Below are 20,528 nucleotides of genomic sequence, written 5' to 3'. Positions count from 1 at the left end.
CTTTGAAGCTGCCTGTCCCTTCTTAGGCCCCTCAGGAATGACGAACAAAGAGTCCGTTTTCCTACAGGGGGCTGTCCTGGATATGTAATATCTGAGAGCTCTGACGAGGTCTAACGAATGCAGAGACCTTTCCACCCTATGAACCGGGTGTGGACAAAAGGAAGGCAGAACAATGTCCTCGTTCAAATGAAACTGGGTAAGAACCTTTGGAAGGAAATCCGGAAGGGGGCGCAGAACCACCTTGTCCAGGTGAAAGATCAGAAAAGGCTTGCGGCAAGAGAGTGCTGCTAGCTCCGAAACCCGTCTGATGGACGTAATTGCCACCAAGAATGTTACCTTCCAGGACAGAAGAGCAAGGGAAGGATTCCTTGATGGGTTCAAAGGGAGACCTCTGGAGACCGTCCAGAACGAGGTTGAGGTCCATGATTCCAGTGGCCGTTTGTACGGGGGAAATAGATGGGAAACGCCCTGGAGGAAGGTCTTGACTTGCGGTTTTTGAGCCAGGCGGCATTGGTAGAAGATTGAGAGCGCTGAGACCTGCCCTTTAAGGGAACTGAGAGCCAACCCCGCTTGCAAGCCAGACTGTAGAAAGTCAAGAATTCTGGGGATGGCCAGAGGCATAGGCTGGACGTTAGTTTCCCTGCACCATGAAAGGAAGATTTTTCCACTTACGGTGGTAAATGCGGGATGAAGCAGGCTTTCGGGCGCTGATCATGGTGGCAATAACCGCGGGGGAGAATCCCGCTCTTGTTAATACCCAGGTCTCAATGGCCACGCCGTCAGCTTCAGGGCTCTGGAGTTCTGATGGGAAATGGGCCCTTGGGTCAGCAAGTCTGGGATGTCTGGAAGGCGCCACGGTGCGTCTGTGAGCATTTGTACTAATTCGGCGTACCAGCCGCGCCTGGGCCAGTCCGGTGCTATCAGTATCACCGGGACTCCCTCTGCCTTGATCTTCCTGATTACCCGCGGCAGCAGGGGTAGAGGTGGAAATATGTAAGGCAGGCGGAAGTGGTGCCAGGAGCAGACTAGAGCATCCGCGCCGATAGACTGCGGGTCGCGTGACCTGGCTATGAACGCGGGTACCTTTGCATTCAACCTTGAGGCCATTAGGTCCACGTTTGGTGTGCCCCAGCGAGTGCAGATGTGTAGAAACACATCTGGGTGGAGAGACCATTCTCCGGCGGCCAGGCCTTGGCGACTCAGAAAGTCTGCTGCCCAGTTCTCTACCCCCGGTTTGTGTACCGCTGATATCACTGACCCAGTCGATTCGGCCCAGCTGAGGATCTTGTGGGACTCGAGATAAGCCGCTTTGCTTCGGGTGCCCCCCTGCCGATTGATACAGGTTACAGCTGTCGCATTGACCGATTGGACTCGAATCTGATGACCCGCTAGCAGAGGGCAGAATGCCCTGAGCGCGAGGAAGATCGCGCGGAGTTCCAGGATGTTGATGGGGAGGAAAGACTCCTGGGGCGTCCAACGTCCTTGAGCAGTGTGGTGCCGGTACAGCCTAGGAGGCTGGCGTCCGTGGTCAGGACCAGCCAGTTCACTGAGAGAAAAGATCTCCCCTTCGATAGGGATGAGGACTGAAGCCACCAGCGGAGTGCGTACCTGACTGAAGGCGTCAGGTGAAGATGTCTGTCCAGGGAGAAGGGGCTCTTGTCCCAGGCCGCTAGAAGGGCTAGCTGCAGTGGACGGAGGTGCAGTTGAGCAAAGGGTACTGCTTCCATAGCCGCCACCATCCTGCCGAGCACTTTCATGCTGAATCGAATGGAGCGAGACGGAGGACGTTGAAGAGCGAACGCCTTGTCCTGAGGGAGAAGGATCAAGCCCCGACGGGTGTCCAGGGACATGCCCAGGAAGGTGATGGATCGTGATGGGATCGGGGATGATTTGTCCAGATTCACTAGCCACCCTAAGCGGGATAGGGTGTCCACAGTGATCTGTACGCTGGTTGAGCAGTTGCGGAAGAAGGGGGCCTTGATGAGGAGGTCGTCCAAGTAAGGGAGAACGACTACTCCCCTGGCGTGAAGGACGCTCATGGCGGCCGCCATGACTTTGGTGAAGACCCTTGGTGCGGTGGCAAGGCCAAAGGGTAGAGTTACGAATTGAAAGTGGGAGTCCTGAATTGCAAAGCGGAGGAACTTTTGGTGATCTAGGAATTCCCCTTCGACCATGGATGTAATAATGGACCTTAGGGACTCCATTCTGAATCTCCGTACGTGCACATGTTTGTGTAGTGTTTGAGGTCCAGGATGGGTCGAACTGACCCATACTTTTTGGGGACAACAAAGAGGTTGGAATAAAAAACGCCTGAACTTCTCGTCGTCTGGGACAGGTATTATCACTCCTGCTGTTTGGAGCGAGTGGATTGCTGAGAAAAAAGCTTCGCATCGTTTTCGAGTCTTTGAGGAGTTTGAGAGAAAGAACCGACTCGGGGGTCGGGTCCGAAATTCTATGTGGTAACTGGAAAACACAAGGTCTCGCACCCATTTGTCGTTTGAGGCGGCAGCCCAGATGTGTTGAAAGAGCCGCAGACGACCTCCTACAATGAGTGTGTCTTCCGGGGTGCCGAAGGAGTCATGAGGGGGGAAAATGTCGTGGCAGAGTCTCCCTAGTCCTGGACTGTTTCGGTCTAGGCTGCCATGACGAAGTGGGTTTCGGGGAGAGCTGAGAAGGTAGGTCCCTGCGTAGTCGGCGGCTGGTGGCGGGGACAGCACGGGATGTCGACCAACCAAATGAGTTCCGAAAGGAGCGGAACGAGGACTGGGGACGTCTGGTGAATGACATTCTGGACTTCAGCTGGGAGAGGGAGGTACTCTTTCCTCCCATGGCGTCAGAAATGATCTTGTCCAGACGTTCGCCAAACAATCGGTCTGGAAAAAAGGGAAGGCCCGTGAGAGACTTCTTGGAGGCAGTCCGCTCGCCATTGTCGGAGCCAGAGAGCTCTACGGATGGCTATGGTATTTGAGGCGGCAAACGCTGCGCAGGTAGCAGCGTCCATGGAGGCCTGGATGAGGTACTCCGCCGCAGCGGCAATTTGAGCTGTTACCTCTGTGAAGGTCTGAGTGAACTGGGATTCCTCAAGCGAAGTGTTAAGGGATTCTGCCCAGACCGAGATCGCCTTTGCGACCCACACAGAGGCAAAGAAGGGCGAGAGGGAGGAAACCGCAGCCTCAAAAGCAGAGCGGGCGAGGTGCTCCACCTGTCTGTCTGTTGGGTCCTTGATGGAGGAACCATCGGGTAAAGACAGGAGCATCTTTGTGGTAAGTCGGGAGACCGGGGGGTCGACAGAGGGCGGATCGGCCCAGCCCTTAGGGGCAGGTGAGGCAAAAGGGTACCGGGACGCCATGAGTTTTCGGTTACCAAAGCGCCTGTCAGGCTTCTCCCTTTGCTTTGTGAGGATATCCTGAAACTCTGGGTGATCAGCGAAAACATTTTGGGGTTTCCTCGCCCTCTTAAAGGAGACCGCCTGGTCAGTGGTAGTGGATGGGGGATCCTCCACATGCAGAGTTTGGTTGATTGCTGCTATAAGGGAGTCTATTGCAGTTTGATCATCTGGGGGTGATGAAACCAAGGAATCCTCCTGGTACAAATGGCATTCTCCCTCCTCCAGCTCATCAGAAGCCGTGGAGCGTGTGGGAGAGCCTGCCCTGTGTGCTCCCGAGGAAGAGCCCGCTGGAGACACCTGGCCGTGTGCTCTTTTCCTGATCCCTGCAACCGGTGAAGCATACGCCCGGATTACCTCAGAAGGATCCTCCATAGGGGTATCCTCAGGCTGCGTTCCGTCCAGGGACCCAGAAGGGTGTGGAGGACGACATTGCATAGCCAGAACCAGGTTCTGTGACAGTTTTTCCATGGATTGGGACAGAAACTGTGCCCATTCCGGTGGGCTGGGGGCCCTAGGCTCTGGGCTGCCGGTTGCGGTGGTGGCAGGGGGGTCTTGGGGGGCTATAGGGGCACAGGACTCAGAGAGAAGAGGTGTGTTGTTTACGTGGTAGCTCAGCGTGGCAGGCAGTGCAGGCTGAATAATAGACTATGTGGGCCTTAGCACTCTTAGTGCCCTTAGTTTTCTGCATGTTCCTAATAGTATGCCAGAAGGGGGAGCAATTAAATGTTGAATGTTTCATTTCATTTCCATGTCATCATCCTTGGCCTGCTGTGCAGGGGCCATGCTAATATGCTAATCAATCTTCTGTGTAGCTCTGCCTTTGAGCAGATGTGCTGCCGAAGCTAGCACTGCTCAGCAGAGCTACAATTGAAGCAAGCACCTCACCAGAATCAGCCGATGACCCTGTCCTCAGGAGGGATGAAGCTCTATGAAGATCTTCGCACACTTTCCTGGAAGGGCGGGGCTTATTGCGGGGTGGGGGGGGTTTAGCGCTAAAAGAGCGGGAAGATGAGTCAGTGTGCCCCCCCCCGCTGTGGGTAGTAAAAAACGGCGGGAAGGGAGCTTCTGAGTTTTCCTCCCTCTCCCTACAGTCAGCACACAGCTTGTCACTGGTGGTTATCGGCCGGCTTTTCTGCTAGAGCAAGTAAACAGAGCAAATAAAAACAGCGTGAGGCCCTGGGCCCTCCCCCCTGCCACCAGGAAATTATCTGCAAGACTTTCTGCAAACAGCGGAACTTCCCCCTCCTCCAGCCAGCAAGCTAGAGAAAGTTAACACTGTGTGCAGGATCCTTGCTCCTTGCACATAATAAATACTGTAAATGTCCTTGGAGCCTTCCCTGCCGAGTCTTTTCTCCCTTCGTCTGGGAAACCAGTCAGGGGGGGATCTCACCTTAAAACACTGCTTTCCAGGCAGTGAAAATAGCAGAGTCAGCTTGCTGTGTCGGCGTCATATTCAACTCAGAGCCTGCAGAGAGGGGCTGAGGAATTGGGCTATAGGGGTACAGGCCTCTACCCTGGGCTTTGGAAAATCGGTGTCTGTGGAACCAGTCGTCCAGCCCAGGATCCAGCGTCGCAGGAGGGGGTACGTGGAGGCGACACTCCACGTTCCCGCCCGTTGATGGTAGTGGGAGATCGGTCCCAAAGGAAACCGTCGCCCTCAAAAAATAACAAACCTTGAAAGGAAGTGCCTCCTACAGACACTAAGCTAAAACTGAGCTTGCCTGGCCCGGCCAGGGGGTGTATACTGCAGAGGAGGAGCTATGCATTTGCATCTACTTAGTGTCCTCCTATGGATAGGCAGCATAACACCCATGGTCCTGTGTCCCCCAATGAGGCGTCAGAGAAAAAAAATAATCCCATGGCCAGGACTAGCAAAATGTTGTTCGTTGCTTCTGGCAACAGTGTTCTACGCACGCAGGAAACAAAATGGCGGAGTCTAATGCGATAATCACAGCAACTGAGAGCAGAGGAGGGATAAATTTCTTGTTTCTGTAAGGAAAGTCCGGGAAGGATATTCATGGTGATATTCATGGTGATATGTCGCAGACATTGGGGAATCAATGTCCTTCATATTCCACAGTTAAGAACTGGGTTGCCAAATTTAAAGCGCGCCAAATACCAGGATTTTTGTATATAACCTCAACCAGTGCGATACTGGCACTATCAGGCTGATTCTATACATACCTGTAGTGGTCAGCTCGAATGTTTAGGTTTTGAAATCCAAGAAAGGGAAGTTTATAAAATGATCAGCTTCTTGAGTGACAGCAGCTGAGGATCAGATAATATCTGGGGGGTATTCATAGTTATCCCCTCCCCGTTAGAATTAGCATAAGTATTATACCATCGATTTTTATTTTTCACTAACAGGACCTGTGTGAGGTCATACCCATGTGACCAGAAAGGGAGGGTCCTCAGCCAACAAGGCTAATTCCTAGGAAGCAACATTTTTCTCTCGCCTTATTGGGGGACACAGGACCAAGGGTGTATGCTGCTGATGCCAGGAGGCTGACACTAGGCAAACTAAATAGAAAAAGAAGTTAGGTCCTCCTCTGCAGCGTACACCCCGTGACTTACCAGGAAGCCAGCCAGTTTTTTGCTGAGTGTCTTAGGAGGCGGACATGGTTTTCTCTCTCAACATGGGAAGCCCCGCTCTCACATGGTGGGGGCTGTTCTCACTCCTCTTCCCTCTCTGCAGCCCGTGAAGTCCCGCCCCCACAAAGGTGGGGGCTCTTTCCACTGCTCATAGCTCTGCAGCCAGGAAGATTTGCGCAGGCTTTTTCCCACCTTGGTGAGCTCAGGCTGTGGATACACCCACACATCACACTGCAGCGCCATCTTGCGGACTCGACTGTTCTCCGGGGGACACAGCTCTGTGCTGCACGTCTCCAGCTACTTACTGGAAAATTTCCAGAAGTGTAGCCCTTCTCCGCACTAGGGGAACCCTATAACTTCAATACAAGTTTAGGGAAGTTAGCAGATTAGTACATTGCCTTGCAAATGTGTAATCCAAAAGCACGGAAGACCCAAGTCCCAGTCACCCCCCCCCCCCCCGTGTCAGGACTGTGATGCCCCAGTCACGGTGGCATCCCAGGACACCCCTCCGCCACCGCAGATGAGGACTGTTGCGCCCCCCCTGAGTAGTGGGCTGACTCCCTCTCAAAATCGGTAGCTGACCTAACCAAAGTCTCCCAGTCTCTGGTTTCAGTCTTACAGCACCTGCCAGCTCTCCAACCACCGTCGGGGAACAAGAACGGCCCCGCTCCCCAGGATAGGGGTCCCCACTAAAACCCAGAAGAAATCCTCTAAATGGGTAGCGTACATACGCAGGTCTCTGGTCCAACTCTGCATCAGGGTTGGTCAACGAAGAGATATCTCCAGAGTGGATTCCGACCTGGAACTGGTCGCGGAGCAGGCGTCTAATATCCGGCCAATGGTTGACAGTTTATTTTCGGCAGTTAACCAAACTCTACCGGTGGAGGAACATCCGCCGGCGGCGGCTTCTAAGACAGTTTCCTTCACAAAAAAAAAAGCCTTAGCGAGCCCCGAGGTATTTTTCTGATCCCGTCTTTGCCACCATTCTGGTCAAGCAGAGCGCTCCGCAGGACTTTCCCTTCTCTATCCGTTCTCTCCGGAGCTAGTTAAGGATTTGGGAGAATGCCCTGCTTGTCGACCCTTCCGTGTCCCGACTGGCCATGCACACAGTACTCTCCTTCCAGACATTGGCGCTCTCAAAGAAACCACCGACTGCACCATTGAGGCTCTGGCTCGGTCTATTTTTGAGGCGTCGGGGGTCTTTCCTCTGCCTCTCATTTGCCCCAATGTGGGTTGCTATTGCTCTTGCGGTCTGAAGTACGAGGTTACAGAGAGGCCTCCGTGCAGAAGACTCGCCTTCCGAGTTGATTGAGCTGACCGACCAGATCTCCATGGCCGCAAGATACCTCATATACGCTTCTCTAGACTCGGCAAATTAGGCCGCCATGGCGGCCAGCAATTCTGTGGTGATCCGTCAGTTTATCTGGCTAAATGCCCAGAGTGCGGATAAGGCGACCTCCTAAAGTGGAAGGCCACGGGGGATAGATGACGCCTGTTGTGGGAGAGAGGTGCTCTTAACCCCTGTCGCATCAGCAGTGATACTATTGAGTGTTTCGACAAAAAGGCAAAGACCATGAAAGGCTAATCCTGTTCGGATTCACTCAGACAATGCCACTGCAGTGGCATACATAAATCATCAAGGAGGGACCCGCAGCTCGGCTGTGATAAAGGAGGTAATCAAGATCCTTCGTTGGGCAGAGACTCGCGCCTGTCCTATCTCCGCGGTTCACATTGCAAGAGTCGAAAACTGGGCCGCAGACTTCCTACCAGACATGGTCTGGCAGCGGGAGAATGGTCTCTCCACGACAGTGTTCCAGGAGATGGTGTTCCAGCAGATCTGTCACAGGTGGGGTCCTCCGGACGTGGACCTCATGGCACCTCTCGCTAAAACGCAAAGGTCGACCCCTTCAAAGCGCGATCCCAAAGCCCGCACACATTGGGCTCAGACGCCCTGGTCTTGCCGTGGTCTCATTTCCGTCTCCTCTACATATTTTCTCCGCTTCCCTCATTCCGAGGGTGATCAGGAAGGTCAAGGTGAAGCGAGTCTCTGATATGGGGAGCCTCAGATTAGCTCAGGAGAGCCTGGCCCTCAGCTTGTCCAGCTACTAGACGACACTCCCTGGCGGCTTCCCGACAGCCTAGATCTTCTGTCACAGGGGCCAATCTGCCACCACGACTGCGTTTAACGGCATGGTTTTTGAATCCTGGATTCTAGCCAGAGCCAGTCTACCCCTCCCCAGGTCATTTCCACTGTGACAAATGCTAGAAAGCCCTTCTCGGCTCGCATTTATCATAGAACCTGGAGATCATTTCTTTTTTTGGTACAAACAACATGGAAAGTCGCTGCTTACCTTTTCCTTGTCCAATTTCCTGGCCTTTCCACAGGTGGGTGTTGATTCTGAGCTAGCCCTCGGTACCCTCAAGGGACAGGTTGACGCCCTTTCGGTTCTTCAGGGTATCGCCCATTTGGTTCCACCATATCGTCAGATCCTGTATTCATTAGGAGTCCTCCAGCAATCGCCTTTTGAACTTCTGAGAAATCTTTCTCTCATTACTCTTCTGGAAGGTTGCCTTCTTAATGGCTATCACATCTGTGAGGCGGGTTTCAGAATTAGGGCCCTCTCCTGCCAGGCCCCCTACCTGGTTTCACCAGGACAACGTGGTTCGCTGGTCCTCACCGCCTTTCCTACCAAAGATAGTTTCTCCCTTTAATCTTAATGAACACTTCGTCCTTCCTTCATTCTGTCCTGCTCCGGTTAATTCATTCGAGAAGGCCCTGCATAATTTAGATCTTGAAAGAGCTCTGACGGTCTATATTTCTCGGACCGCTCCGTTTCACAGATAAGTCGCACGCTTTGTTCTCTCAGAGGGGCACAATAAAGGACGCCTCAGCCTCGAAATCCACAATTGCACGTTGGATTAGATCAGCTATCCTAGAGGCGTACAGTGCTCATTCCACCCGGGTGGTGGGAGCTTCTGGAGGTGTTCGCCATCAAACTTCGTGGCTAAACCTGGCAAAGCCACTATATGGTCCAGTGTCTACATGTTCACCAGGTTCTGCAGCGTACATACGCAGGCCTCTGCGGATGCTGCCCTAGACAGGTTGGCAGGCGGTGGTGACTCCTTTCTAACTCATAGGGGGACCCGTCAAGGTTTTTCTACTTTTATAGTTGACTGTCAGTCTATTCGTCTGACCTTACCATTTTGTTCCCGCCCAGGGACTGCTTTAGGTTGTCCCACGGTCCAGGGTTCCCCAATAAGGCGAGAGCGAGAGGAAGATTTTTGTGTACTCACCGTAAAATCTTTTTCTCTGAGCCTTCATTGGGGGACACAGCACCCGCCCTCTTGGTATTAGTAATTTTCAAATTTCTTCAGCGCTCTATTGGGAGACCCAGACAATTGGGTGTATAGCTACTGCCTCCGGAGGTCACACAAAGTATTACACTAAAAAGTGTAAGGCCCCTCCCCTTCTGGCTATACACCCCCCGTGGGATCACGGGCTTACTCAGTTTTAGCTTTGTGTGCGAAGGAGGTCATACATCCACGCATAGCTCCACATTGTATAGTCAGCAGTAGCTGCTGACTATCTCGGATGGAAGAAAAGAGGACACATATAGTGTCCCCAGCATGCTCCCTTCTCACCAGATGGTGTTGCAAGGTTGAGGTACCTATTGCTGGTACAGAGGCCGGAGCCCCACATGCTGTTTTCCTTCCACATCCCCTTGGAGGGCCCTGTGGAAGTGGGATCTGTCGGCCTCCAAGCCCTGAGGCCGGGCTCCATCCACAGACCCAGAAGAACCTGATGGATGTGGAGCACGAGTACTATCAGGGACAAGGCCCTGCATCGGTCAGGTACTCGGTGTCTCCGGCAAGCACAGCACGCTCCGGGCTTGCTGGGCGTTATAGTGCGCCGGGGACATTAGTGATGGGCTTATGTTGCTGCAGCCATGGCTGAGCGACGGGTCATGTTTAGGAACTTGCGCCGACCGCTCATACGGCGGCGGCGCTGATGTGACTTGTAGTGCGCCGGGGACTTGGCGCCGACCGCGCTTTTACGGCGGGGGCGCCTGTAACTTTAGTCCCCGGCTTCTGAGGCCTGGCACCGCTTCGTTCCCGCCCCCAGCCCTGCCAGTCAGAGGAGGGGCGGGACGCTGTACAGATCTCAGCGCAGGGAGCTGGAGTCTGCTTTGCATTCTCCAGCCCCCTCTCACTGAACACAGTGAGATGCCGGGTTCCCGCTCTTGGCTGGGGCTCGCCCACGGCCCGCCCCTCTGCACAGGACGTGGAAGAGAAGCCGGCAGCCATTATGGTTTCCACTCTGGGAGAACGGAACCAGGCACAGGTTTTTGAGCGACCTCATACTCGCGCTGGGCGGGCGATAGGCAGTACTGGTCCCACTAATACTGAAGTGGGCTTTTGAACTGTGTGCGGATATGCGATGCAGCACTGTACTGTCGCTATTCTGGGCATACTCTCCTAGATGGCTAGACAAGTGTTCAATGATTAGTCTGCAGTGTTTGTTGGCAGTTTTGGCAACAGCAAAGTGCCAAGGCACAAGCTTTCATTGCCGCTTCGTTTGCAGGTGCTGCAATTGGGTTTATTGTCATGCTATACATGCACTATATGTCGTTTTTCTTGGCTAATGCACCTAGTTAAACAGACAATAGCAGCAGTAAGGCAAGGCTGCCAAGGCACAGGCTCTCAATGCTGCTTGATTTGCTTGTACTGCAGTGTTTTTCTGTCATGCTTGTCTGCTATACATTTCCTGTATGTCGCTATCCTTGCCTCATGCTCCTAGTTAACTAGACAACAGCAGCAGTAGAGCAGTGGTGCCAAGGCACCAGCTTGCAAGGCTGCTGCATTTGCATGTGCTGGCAGTGTTTACTGTCATGTTTGTATGCGATACATTCACTGTATGTCGCTATCCTTGTCTCATACTCCTAGATATATAGACAATAGCAGCAGAAGGCCTAATGTGCTAAGCCACAAGTTTCAATGCTGCGTGTACTACATGTGCTGAAGTGTTTACTTGTACTTCAGGCTTGTATGCTATACATTCACTGTATGTCGCTATCCTTGTCTCATACTCCTAGATATATAGACAATAGCAGCAGAAGAGCTAATGTGCCAAGCCACAAGTTTTCAATGCTGCGGGTACTACAGGTGCTGAAGTGTTTACTTGTACTTCGTGCTTGAATGCTATACATTCACTGTATGTCGCTATCCTTGTCTCAAGCTCCTGGATAAATAGACAACAGCAGCAGAAGAGCTAATGTGCCAAGCCACAAGTTTTCAATGCTGCGTGTACTACATGAGCTGAAGTGTTTATTTGTACTTCATGCTTGTATGATTATTTACTGTACGGTCGCTATCCTAGGCTATGCACTTAGATAGCTAGACAACAACAGCAGAAAAAGAAAAGGCCAATGAGGACTTTATATGTTGCTTGTACTGCATGTAATACGAGTCTAGGACCCCAGTGCGGGCAATTGCTTGACCGGGGTTTTCGGCTATATGTGGTTAAAAGAACCACCTGTGCTTCCTGTCCAGAGACAGGGACGAAATTGCAGTTTTTTTCCGCTGTTATATTGGCTGTGACTATGGCTGACATCTTACAGTCTGGCAGCCCACGCAGACCTTGGGCAATATAGTTGCAATGCCCCTGGCCACCATGATTTGAGGAGCAGCTCAAGGCTCCAGGGTGGTTTTCACGCGTCCCAGGGGGCAGGCTCCGACACGGACGTCAGTTCAAGAGGGCCTAAGCAGGCTCGCTGGGAATAGCCCTCGACTCCATCAGTGAAAGAGTCAGCTTCACAGCAGGGGAGATCTCTTTTCTAATATCGCAAGCAATTGCGTACTCGTCTGGCCCTCTGATCCTAGAGATGCAGTCCAGAAACGCAACGCTTTTCACGATAAGCGTTCTCCGACCGTATTAATGAGGCACTCTCCTCCCTGATTGGACAAGCGCTAGCCCAGGTCCAAATGTGGATCTCCCGATCTCCAGGCTTGCAGCTGGATCTATAGTTGTAGTGGTGGATGGGGCTTCACGTCAAAATGCCATTGACAGATAGATAGGTTCTGGCCGCAATCTGTCTATGAAGCTATCGGCAGGTCGGTTGCTCCGGCAGTCGCAGCCGTGAAGGCACTCCAAGCTATTTCAGATAGTGTTGCGCAGAGGGACGCTGTCACCGGTACATCTCGGTCTCAGCAGCGTCTGTAATCTCGCAATCGCCGCATGGCGAACCATGCTGTTAAGGCTGTCCGAGACTCTACGAGCCGGACGGCGGTGGCATCGGCCATCTCCGTATTTTTTACGCAGAGCCTAGTGGTTAACAGATTGGATCAGATGCTTCTTCCAACAAAGTGCTTAACCAGGTTGCCTTTATCTAGTGATAGTCTGTTGGTAAGGGTTGAATGAATTCATTCAACTGTCCAAAACGACTCAAAAGGCCCAGAAGGGCATAGATTCCTAGCAGGCTCAAGTACGCCCGGGGAAGGCAGCCGGAGGAATCGCTACCAAAGCGTTTTTTTCTCATAATTTTCAGCCTTCTCACTCCGCAACCGCGGGGAGCAGACTCCCCCGCTTTAGCGACATTTACCTACCACAGGTCAAAGGCCGGTGAGAGAGAGTCAGTTTGTCTCAAACTACCTCTCCGACCGAGCCGAGGCTCTTCTGCAGGCAGGACGAGTGGTAATCCCTGTTCCTCTTCAGGAACCAGTTACGCCTTTTGCTTCGACCTGGTCGTGGTGCCAAGATAGGACGGCTCCTTCCGTCCCGTTCTGGAATTTAAACTGCTTAACAAGCACGTGACAACCAGGCGGTTCCGGAGGGAATCACTCCGCTCCGTCATTGCCTCACTGTCTCAAAGAGTTTTTCCTAACATCCATAGACATTAGGATGCTTATCTCCACGTGCCGATTGCTCCAAGGCACCGGCGTTGGCTACGGGCATATTTCGTTTTGTAGCCCTACCCTTCGGCTGGCGACAGCCCCACGGGTTTTTCACCAAGTTCATGGCAGCAGTGGGAGCAGTCCCGCGCTCTTACGGTCACTCTGTGATCCCTTTCTTGGACAATCTACTTGTCAAGGCACTCTCTTTTAGAAGCATGCCAACACAACCTGAACATGGCGCTGGACCCTTCCCAGAGTTTCGGGGAGGTCTTTGACTTCTTCTAAGTTGAACCCAATCGCTGGCATATCTTGGCATAGAGTTTTCACACTCTCTCAGTGATAGTGAATTCCGCTGGACAAACAGCGTTCACTACAGACGAGGGTGCAGTCTCTCCTTCAAGGAGGCGCCTCATCCAGAGGCGAGCCTTTTCACGCAGTTTCATCTGCGTCCGCATCATTAGAAGATTCTTCGCTAAGGGGAAGGAAGTCGATGTTCCTACACAGTAACGTCCCCCTTTCACAGACGGTCAAAGACCGTCTTCAGAGGAGTCCACTCTTCAACTCAGTGGTCTAGAGCTCTGGGCAGTGTATCTTGCACTGCAAGCTTTCCTGCAGTGGCTGGAATGCAATCAGAACCGAATTCAGTCGGACTATCCACAGCGGTGGCGTACACATTCCGGACGTACAACACTAGGAAGCAAGTCTTCCTCAGTCGCGAGGACGTGGACGCAGGGGAATGGGACCTGCTCCCGTTTGGCTTCAAGAAATCGGTAGCCGCGGGATGAGGACGGACGTCGACATCATGGCGTCTCGGCAACTACAAGGTCTCGATTTTCATGGCGGGAGCTCTGGCGACAGGCGCCTTGGCTCAAGATTGGTCGCAGTTCCAGCTTCCGATTGCTGCCGCACTATTCTCGTCGCCTCAGACTGGCCGAGGAGGTTGTGGTACCGAGATCTGTGGCATCTCACCGTCAGTCGACTGTGAGCATTACGTCAGGGTCACAATGAGACGGGCTCGCCAGCCGCGGTTTGCCAAGATATTCCACAACTCGTGGAAGATATTCTTATCTTGGTGTTTTGCTCAGGGAGTGTATCCCTGGCCATCGGCTTTGCCTACTTTGCCTGCCCTCCTGCACTCTGGTCGGGAAAACGGTTGGTCGCTCGGCTCCCTTTAAGGGCAAGTCTCGGCACTATCCGTGTTGTTTCAGAAGCGTCTAGCACGTCTTCCTAAGGTGCGCACGTTGCTACAGGGAGTGTCATATTGTGCCCCCGTACGAGCGGCCGTTAGATCCATGGGATCTGAACGAGGTACTCGTTGCTCTCCAGAAGCCGCCTTTCGAGCCTCTGATGGGAGTTTCCCCTTTCTCGCCTGTCACAGAAAGTGGCTTTTCTAGGGCGATCACGTTTCTTCGGCGAGTGTATGAGCTGGCAGCTCTGTCATATCAGGCTCCCTTCCTGGTGTTTCACCAGGACTAGGTAGTGTTGCGCTCCATTCAGGAGTTTCTCCCTAAGGTAGTATCCGCGTTTCAGCTTAATCAGGATATATCATTACCTTCATTTTGTCCTCATCCGACTCACCGGTTTGAAACGGGTTTACATTTGTTAGATCTGGTCAGAGGACTCAGAATCTACTTTTCCCGCACGGCGCCTATGCGCCGATCTGATGCACTGTTTGTCCTTGTCGCTGGTACGCGCAAGGGATTGCAGGCGTCTAAAGCCAACATGGCTCGATGGCTCAAAGAACCAATTCTTGAAGCCTACCGTTCTGCTGAGCTTCCGGTTCCATCAGGGCTGAAGGCCCATTCAACCAGAGCCGTGGGTGTGTCCTGGGCATTACGCCACCAGGCTACGGCTCAACAGGTGTGCCAGGCAGCTACCTGGTCGAGTCTGCACATTTTCACCAAACATTATCAGGTGCATACCTATGCTTCGGCGGATGCCGGCCTAGGTAGAAGAGTACTGCAGGCGGCAGTGGCCTCCCCGTAGGGGAGCGCTGTCTTGCAGCCCTATCAAGAGGTATTTATTTACCCACCCAGGGACAGCTTTTGAACGTCCCAATTGTCTGGGTCTCCCAATAGAGCGCTGAAGAAGAAGGGAATTTTGTACTTACCGTAAATTCCTTTTCTTCTAGCTCTTATTGGGAGACCCAGCACCCGCCCTGTTGTCCTTCGGGATTCTTGGTTTGTTGCGGGTACACATGTTATTCATGTTGAACGGTTTGCAGTTCTCCGATGTTATTCGGAGTGAATTTGTTTAAACCAGTTATTGGCTTTCCTCCTTCTTGCTTTGGCACTAAAACTGAGTAAGCCCGTGATCCCACGGGGGGTGTATAGCCAGAAGGGGAGGGGCCTTACACTTTTTAGTGTAATACTTTGTGTGACCTCCGGAGGCAGTAGCTATACACCCAATTGTCTGGGTCTCCCAATAAGAGCTAGAAGAAAAGGAATTTACGGTAAGTACAAAATTCCCTTCTTTTTGTATAACTACAGCTTCTCCTACTACTTGTACACTAAACTGTCTGGTCTCCTGGTCAGTCACTGGGTGTACGCTGCAGAGGAGGAGATAACTTTTTTTCTATTTAGTTTGCTCAGTGTCAGCCTCCTGGCATCAGCAGCATACACCCATGGTTCTGTGTCCCCCAATGAAGGCTCAGAGAAAAAGATTTTACGGTGAGTACACAAAAATCTTCCTTTTTGTTAGCTGAGGCCCTGCCCCTTCTGGTCACATGGGTATGACCTCACACAGATCCTGCAAGTGAAAGGGGCCTGAGAACAGGCCCATGTCCACCTCCTAGGACGCTAAGCAAAAAACTGGCTTCCTGGTCAGTCACGGGGTATATACTGCGGAGGAGGAGCTCACTTTTTTTCTTAGTTTGCCTAGTGTCAACTTCCTGGCAACAGCAGCAGCATATACCCATGAACTTCAGCTGCTGTCACTCAAGAAGCAGGTGATTTTATAAACTTTACTTTCCTGGATTTCAAAACCTAAACATCCAAGCTAACCACTAAAGGGATGTATAGAATCAGCCTGATAGTGCCAGTATAGCACTGACTTTAGGTTATATAGGAAAATCCTGGTGATTTGGTTCCCTTTTAAATCGGGCCACTTAAGCCCCAATGATGAGGAACGTTCTGGACGCTCGAGAGTGGTGGTTGTTCTGGAGATCGTCGATGCTGTGCAAAACCTCATACTGGAGAATCCACGAATTTCCGCTAAAGCAATAGCAGACATCATGGAGATTTCTCGTGAACGTGTTTGTGTCATTATCCATGAACATTTGGACATGAGGAAGCGATCTGCAAAGTGGGTCCACAAATGTCTGACAACAGATCAGAGAAGCAGCGAGTGAAAACTTCCTGGTTCATTTGTCAGCATTTCCGGATTCATAAGAACTTCCTGAATGGACTGGTCACTATGGATGAGACCTGGATTTATTTGTATGACCCTGAAAACAAGTCAGAGTGGAGGCACAGTGGTTCTCCTCATCGAAAGAAGCTCAGGGTGCATAAATCGGCCACTAAGGTGATGGTGTCTGTGTTCTGGGATAAGGAGGTTGTGCTGCTAGTGGACTACCTTCAAAAGGGTTCCACCATCAACGCTAGGCATTACATTGAACTTTTGGACCAATTGAAGGCAGCTCTGAAGGCCAAAAGGTGCGGCAAGCTGTCCAAAGGAATCTTGTTCCTGCAAAACAACACCTCCGCTCACACTGCACAAGCGACCGCGGCAGAGTTAGGCTTCCAGCTCGTTGACCACCTCATGGGTACCAAATTTCACACCATTTCTGATGCCATGGCTGCTACGGATGCCTGGTTTGAGGCACAATCGAAAATCGAAATCCTCCTTTTTGCTAGGCTTACAGAACTTGGAATACCATTGTAAGAAGTGTGTGACATCAGTGGAGAATGTGGAAGAAATGGAAAGTTTCATCATCCTAGCTCGTTTCTTTCTGGGTAAAGCCAAAGACAGACCTATTAGCAACCCTCATATATTCTATTTTACGCACCTGTAACGTGATCACGGGTCTCTGAGGGCAGCTGGGGTCTGTTTAAGACCTTTCTCCGTGTCATTGCCACTGCCTGTAGCTTCAAAAGTGACAGTGATTTTATCTATGTACCGCAATGCTATGTTATCACAGTATGCAGCACAAGCCATCACATAATTGCAGGTGAGTCACCATATGGGGATTATTAAATTAATTTAAAAATAAATAAAACATAAGTTCAAATCTCCCTAATTAAAAAGACATGTACTATTGCCGCATGCGGAAAAGTCCAGTTTATCAAAATATAAAAAATAATGAACCCGAACGGGAAACTTAAAAAATTTGAAAAATGTCCCAAAAAAAAAAGTTTATGCTATTGTTGCTTAATTACCACAAAAATTGCTATAACAAGCGATCAACACATGTTTTCCCCAAAATGGTATCAATAAAAGTCATTTCACCCCTCATAATCATGAGCCATTACACTGCTCGATTAACCAAAAAAATGAAAACGTTAGGAGTCATAAGAACTGGCGGTGCAGCCCCAATAATTTTTTAAAAAAACTTTGGGGATCCTCCTCCCCCCTCCCCCCCGTAAGATGATGATGATGATGATGGATGATGATGATGGATGATGATGGATGATGATGGATGATGATGGATGATGATGGATGATGATGGATGATGATTGATGATGATTGATGATGATTGATGATAAAAATCTGAGAATTATAATGCTAGGGAATTTTTACCACACAATGTAAAAACAATTCTCAAAAAATGTCATGGCTATGCGGACAGATAAGTTATGGCTCTGGAAAGAAGGGGAGGAAAAACCGCAAATTGGCTGCGTGTTGAAGTCCAAATTAGGGCTATAATTTTATAGATATGTGATCCAGTTTTGATTGCATAGAACTTTTTTTTTTCTTTGTATTTCTAGTTTTTACGCTTTCATCCAATATCTTCAATTTTTTTTTTGTGTGTATGTATTCTAAAGGCAAGCTGAAGCCTTGGGGAGACAAAGAAAACACAGATGCAGTCCAGAGCAAGTCGTCCATGTTGAAGAATAGCTACAAGCAGCCTCACCTTCCGTCCAGGTACATGAGGAAACCTTTATAAAAAAAAAATGAATGTTAGAAACAAGGTGAGCGCGTGTTATTCTATAGGAATCCTGCAGCCAACACTGGTGGTGGGAGTTCACCGTGCCCGGTGCAGTCTAAGTTGTGGGGAGAAGCCTTCTGCCACTGGAGATGCACATTTAGTGATCATTTGGCAACTTTTACTTTTTTTTTTTTTTTTTGCTTTTCCGAATTTAAAAAAAATAAAAAACATCTTTGTGCCCCCATTTTCATTATTTTTTTGCTTTTAGGAGAAATGACCGACGTAAAGAGGTAGAAAAGGACCGAAAAAGCAAGAGAGACAAAACGATTGGTTCGCGTAGAGGAGTTGCTGTCCCATAGAACATTATTTTTTTTTGTAATGGTTTTTCTAAATTCTTGTCTTAAAGAGCCTGGGAGGTTTTGCTGGTATTTTATTGTTGCTATAGTGTATTTACTAGGTTGGATGGAAAAGGGGGAAAAAGTCGTTTTTGTTTTTTTTCTCTTTCATTTTACAATAGCTAAATAATATTTCTGTTAATGTACGAAGGACGCAGCGATTCTTAAGATGATTTACAATTTTCATATATCTTGCTTGGGTTAGGGGCTTCCTTTTGGAAGCCTATTGCTTTTTGGTTAAAGTAATTGTATCCCTATTTGTCAGTATACAATCACACTGATCCAAAGCAGGAATTAAAAACCCTTGATACAAAATTTTTATACATTGAGCTTACAAAACGTAATACCACTGATAAAATCACTACTAATATATCCTGTACCATCATTTTAAATTCTACCCTTAAAGGGACTGCGTAGTGCAGCTTTCCTGTAATAAGGGCAGGACGGCATATGGTAGTGCCCTCACCTTGGAGAGAGGTGCAAATATCAGGCACAACTGTTTGTAAACCAGTCAGCTGCAGCGTGTCCCAGCAGGAACCACCACGTATGAGGGAAATAGTAAAAAAAACAAAAACTGATAAGGGCTGTTGATTGTGGAAAACAAGCAGGTACTATCTAAATGTATCAAAAGAATAAGGGCTACACGTTTTACCATTGGACAGGGTTCTTCCTCACATCGGACATGTATGATAGCAGTACAACAGACGGAATATCCACTAAAAAAGGTGGGAAAAGACACACGCCAGCATCATGGGGTCACGGCTCAGCACATGCACACATAAGATTAATGTACATAAAGCTGCCACATGCTGGTGTGTATTATTAGCTAGGAGTATAATCAGATCTATCTTTCCAATGGATTGAAGTTTCACCTACTTTAAATAAATAACACCACAATGTGGCAGTTCTATATATTGTGTACGTTCTACGTATCTTGTTGTGATGGCAGTGTGTGACATCCCCCTCCCCCCCTCTTTTTTTTTTTTATGTTGATTTATACCCTCTGTTGTACTGCTAACATACTTGCCTGGCCTGAGGAAGATGTGTTCAATAATGATGAGCGAGTTTCGAAATACTCGACTTGCTATACTCGTAACGAGCACTGTCTAACATTCGTGTATTCATTCCTAATAGCGTGTGCAATGCAAGTCACTGGGGAAAACTCAATGTAACGGGTAACCCTAATGCCGTACTATTCGTGCGAGTAGCACATTAGATTGTGAGTTTTCCCCATTGACTTGCATTGCACACACTATTCGGGATGCATACGCGAGTATTAGACAGTACTCGTTACGAGTATCGCGAATCCGAGTATTTCGAAACTCGCTCATCAGTAGTGTCCAATGTTTCCAATCTTTTGATAACTAAGATATTACCTGTTCTTTTTACACAATCAGCAGCACTTGCATCATACCTGCTTAGTTTTATTTTACTATTTATATTAAAGTGTATGGACCCTTAATCCTTCTAAACTGGAAATGTAACATTTCCTTGGGAAAAAAAAATGGAAGTTAGACAGTTTGGACATTTGCTGCGATCCTGGACAAAGGAGTAATTGTGCAGCCACATTTGGAACTATATAAATTTTTTTTTTTTTTTTTTGTAAATACTGCATTTACTTTGGGCAAAAAAAACAACAACATTTTTACGCTAAGGATTCAGTAAGAATTTTGCACTGTTTTCCAATTAGAGACTTACTTTCTGACACATTTGACTGTTATGATCTGTGGTCATAAATCAACAGAAAGCTCAGAAACAAATGGTCAAACTCCCCTGCAGAAGGAGCTCTCTGAAAAATCAAGTGATCTCGCTCTGCAGGCAACACTAGAGGACATTATAGAAGGCAAACAGTGCAAAAGTATAAAAAAAAATTATTTCCAAATGTGGACAACCCCTGTAAGCATTCTGTTATACAGTCAGACTATTTGCGTCTCGCAAATCAGTCCCTGGTCTGACATGTATGTAAAGTGTGCCAAAAGAACAAGACATTGGCTCTTGGGTGGGAAGGTGGGGTGGAGGGCGAACATTATAATAGAAGTGGATGTAAGACATCTGCAGGATGGGGTATACCTCAGGGGCGCACATCTGGTGTCAGGACCAAAATGGATGTGACTGGAACCGGAGGTACACAATGCCGTGAAACCTCACATCAAAGAAAGCGGTCACTGCTCACCTG

General features: G+C 49.7%; 1 protein-coding gene across 1 annotated transcript in view; it reads left to right on the top strand.

Moving 5' to 3' along the window:
- NUSAP1 (nucleolar and spindle associated protein 1) overlaps positions 1-18,428 on the top strand; it is a 177,867-nt gene extending 159,439 nt beyond the window's left edge. The window contains exons 11-12 of the mRNA XM_075330138.1: positions 17,854-17,953; positions 18,226-18,428. Coding sequence (XP_075186253.1) covers positions 17,854-17,953; positions 18,226-18,316 — 191 coding nt within the window. The 3' untranslated portion in view covers positions 18,317-18,428. The remainder of the gene's footprint in view (positions 1-17,853; positions 17,954-18,225) is intronic.
- The last annotated feature ends 2,100 nt before the right edge of the window (positions 18,429-20,528 follow it).

The sequence above is a fragment of the Anomaloglossus baeobatrachus genome, chromosome 12 (assembly GCF_048569485.1).
Source record: "Anomaloglossus baeobatrachus isolate aAnoBae1 chromosome 12, aAnoBae1.hap1, whole genome shotgun sequence".
NCBI classification, from domain to species: domain Eukaryota; kingdom Metazoa; phylum Chordata; class Amphibia; order Anura; family Aromobatidae; genus Anomaloglossus; species Anomaloglossus baeobatrachus.
Note: the sequence above shows the minus strand (reverse complement) of the source record. Positions and strands in the feature narration are given on the sequence as shown.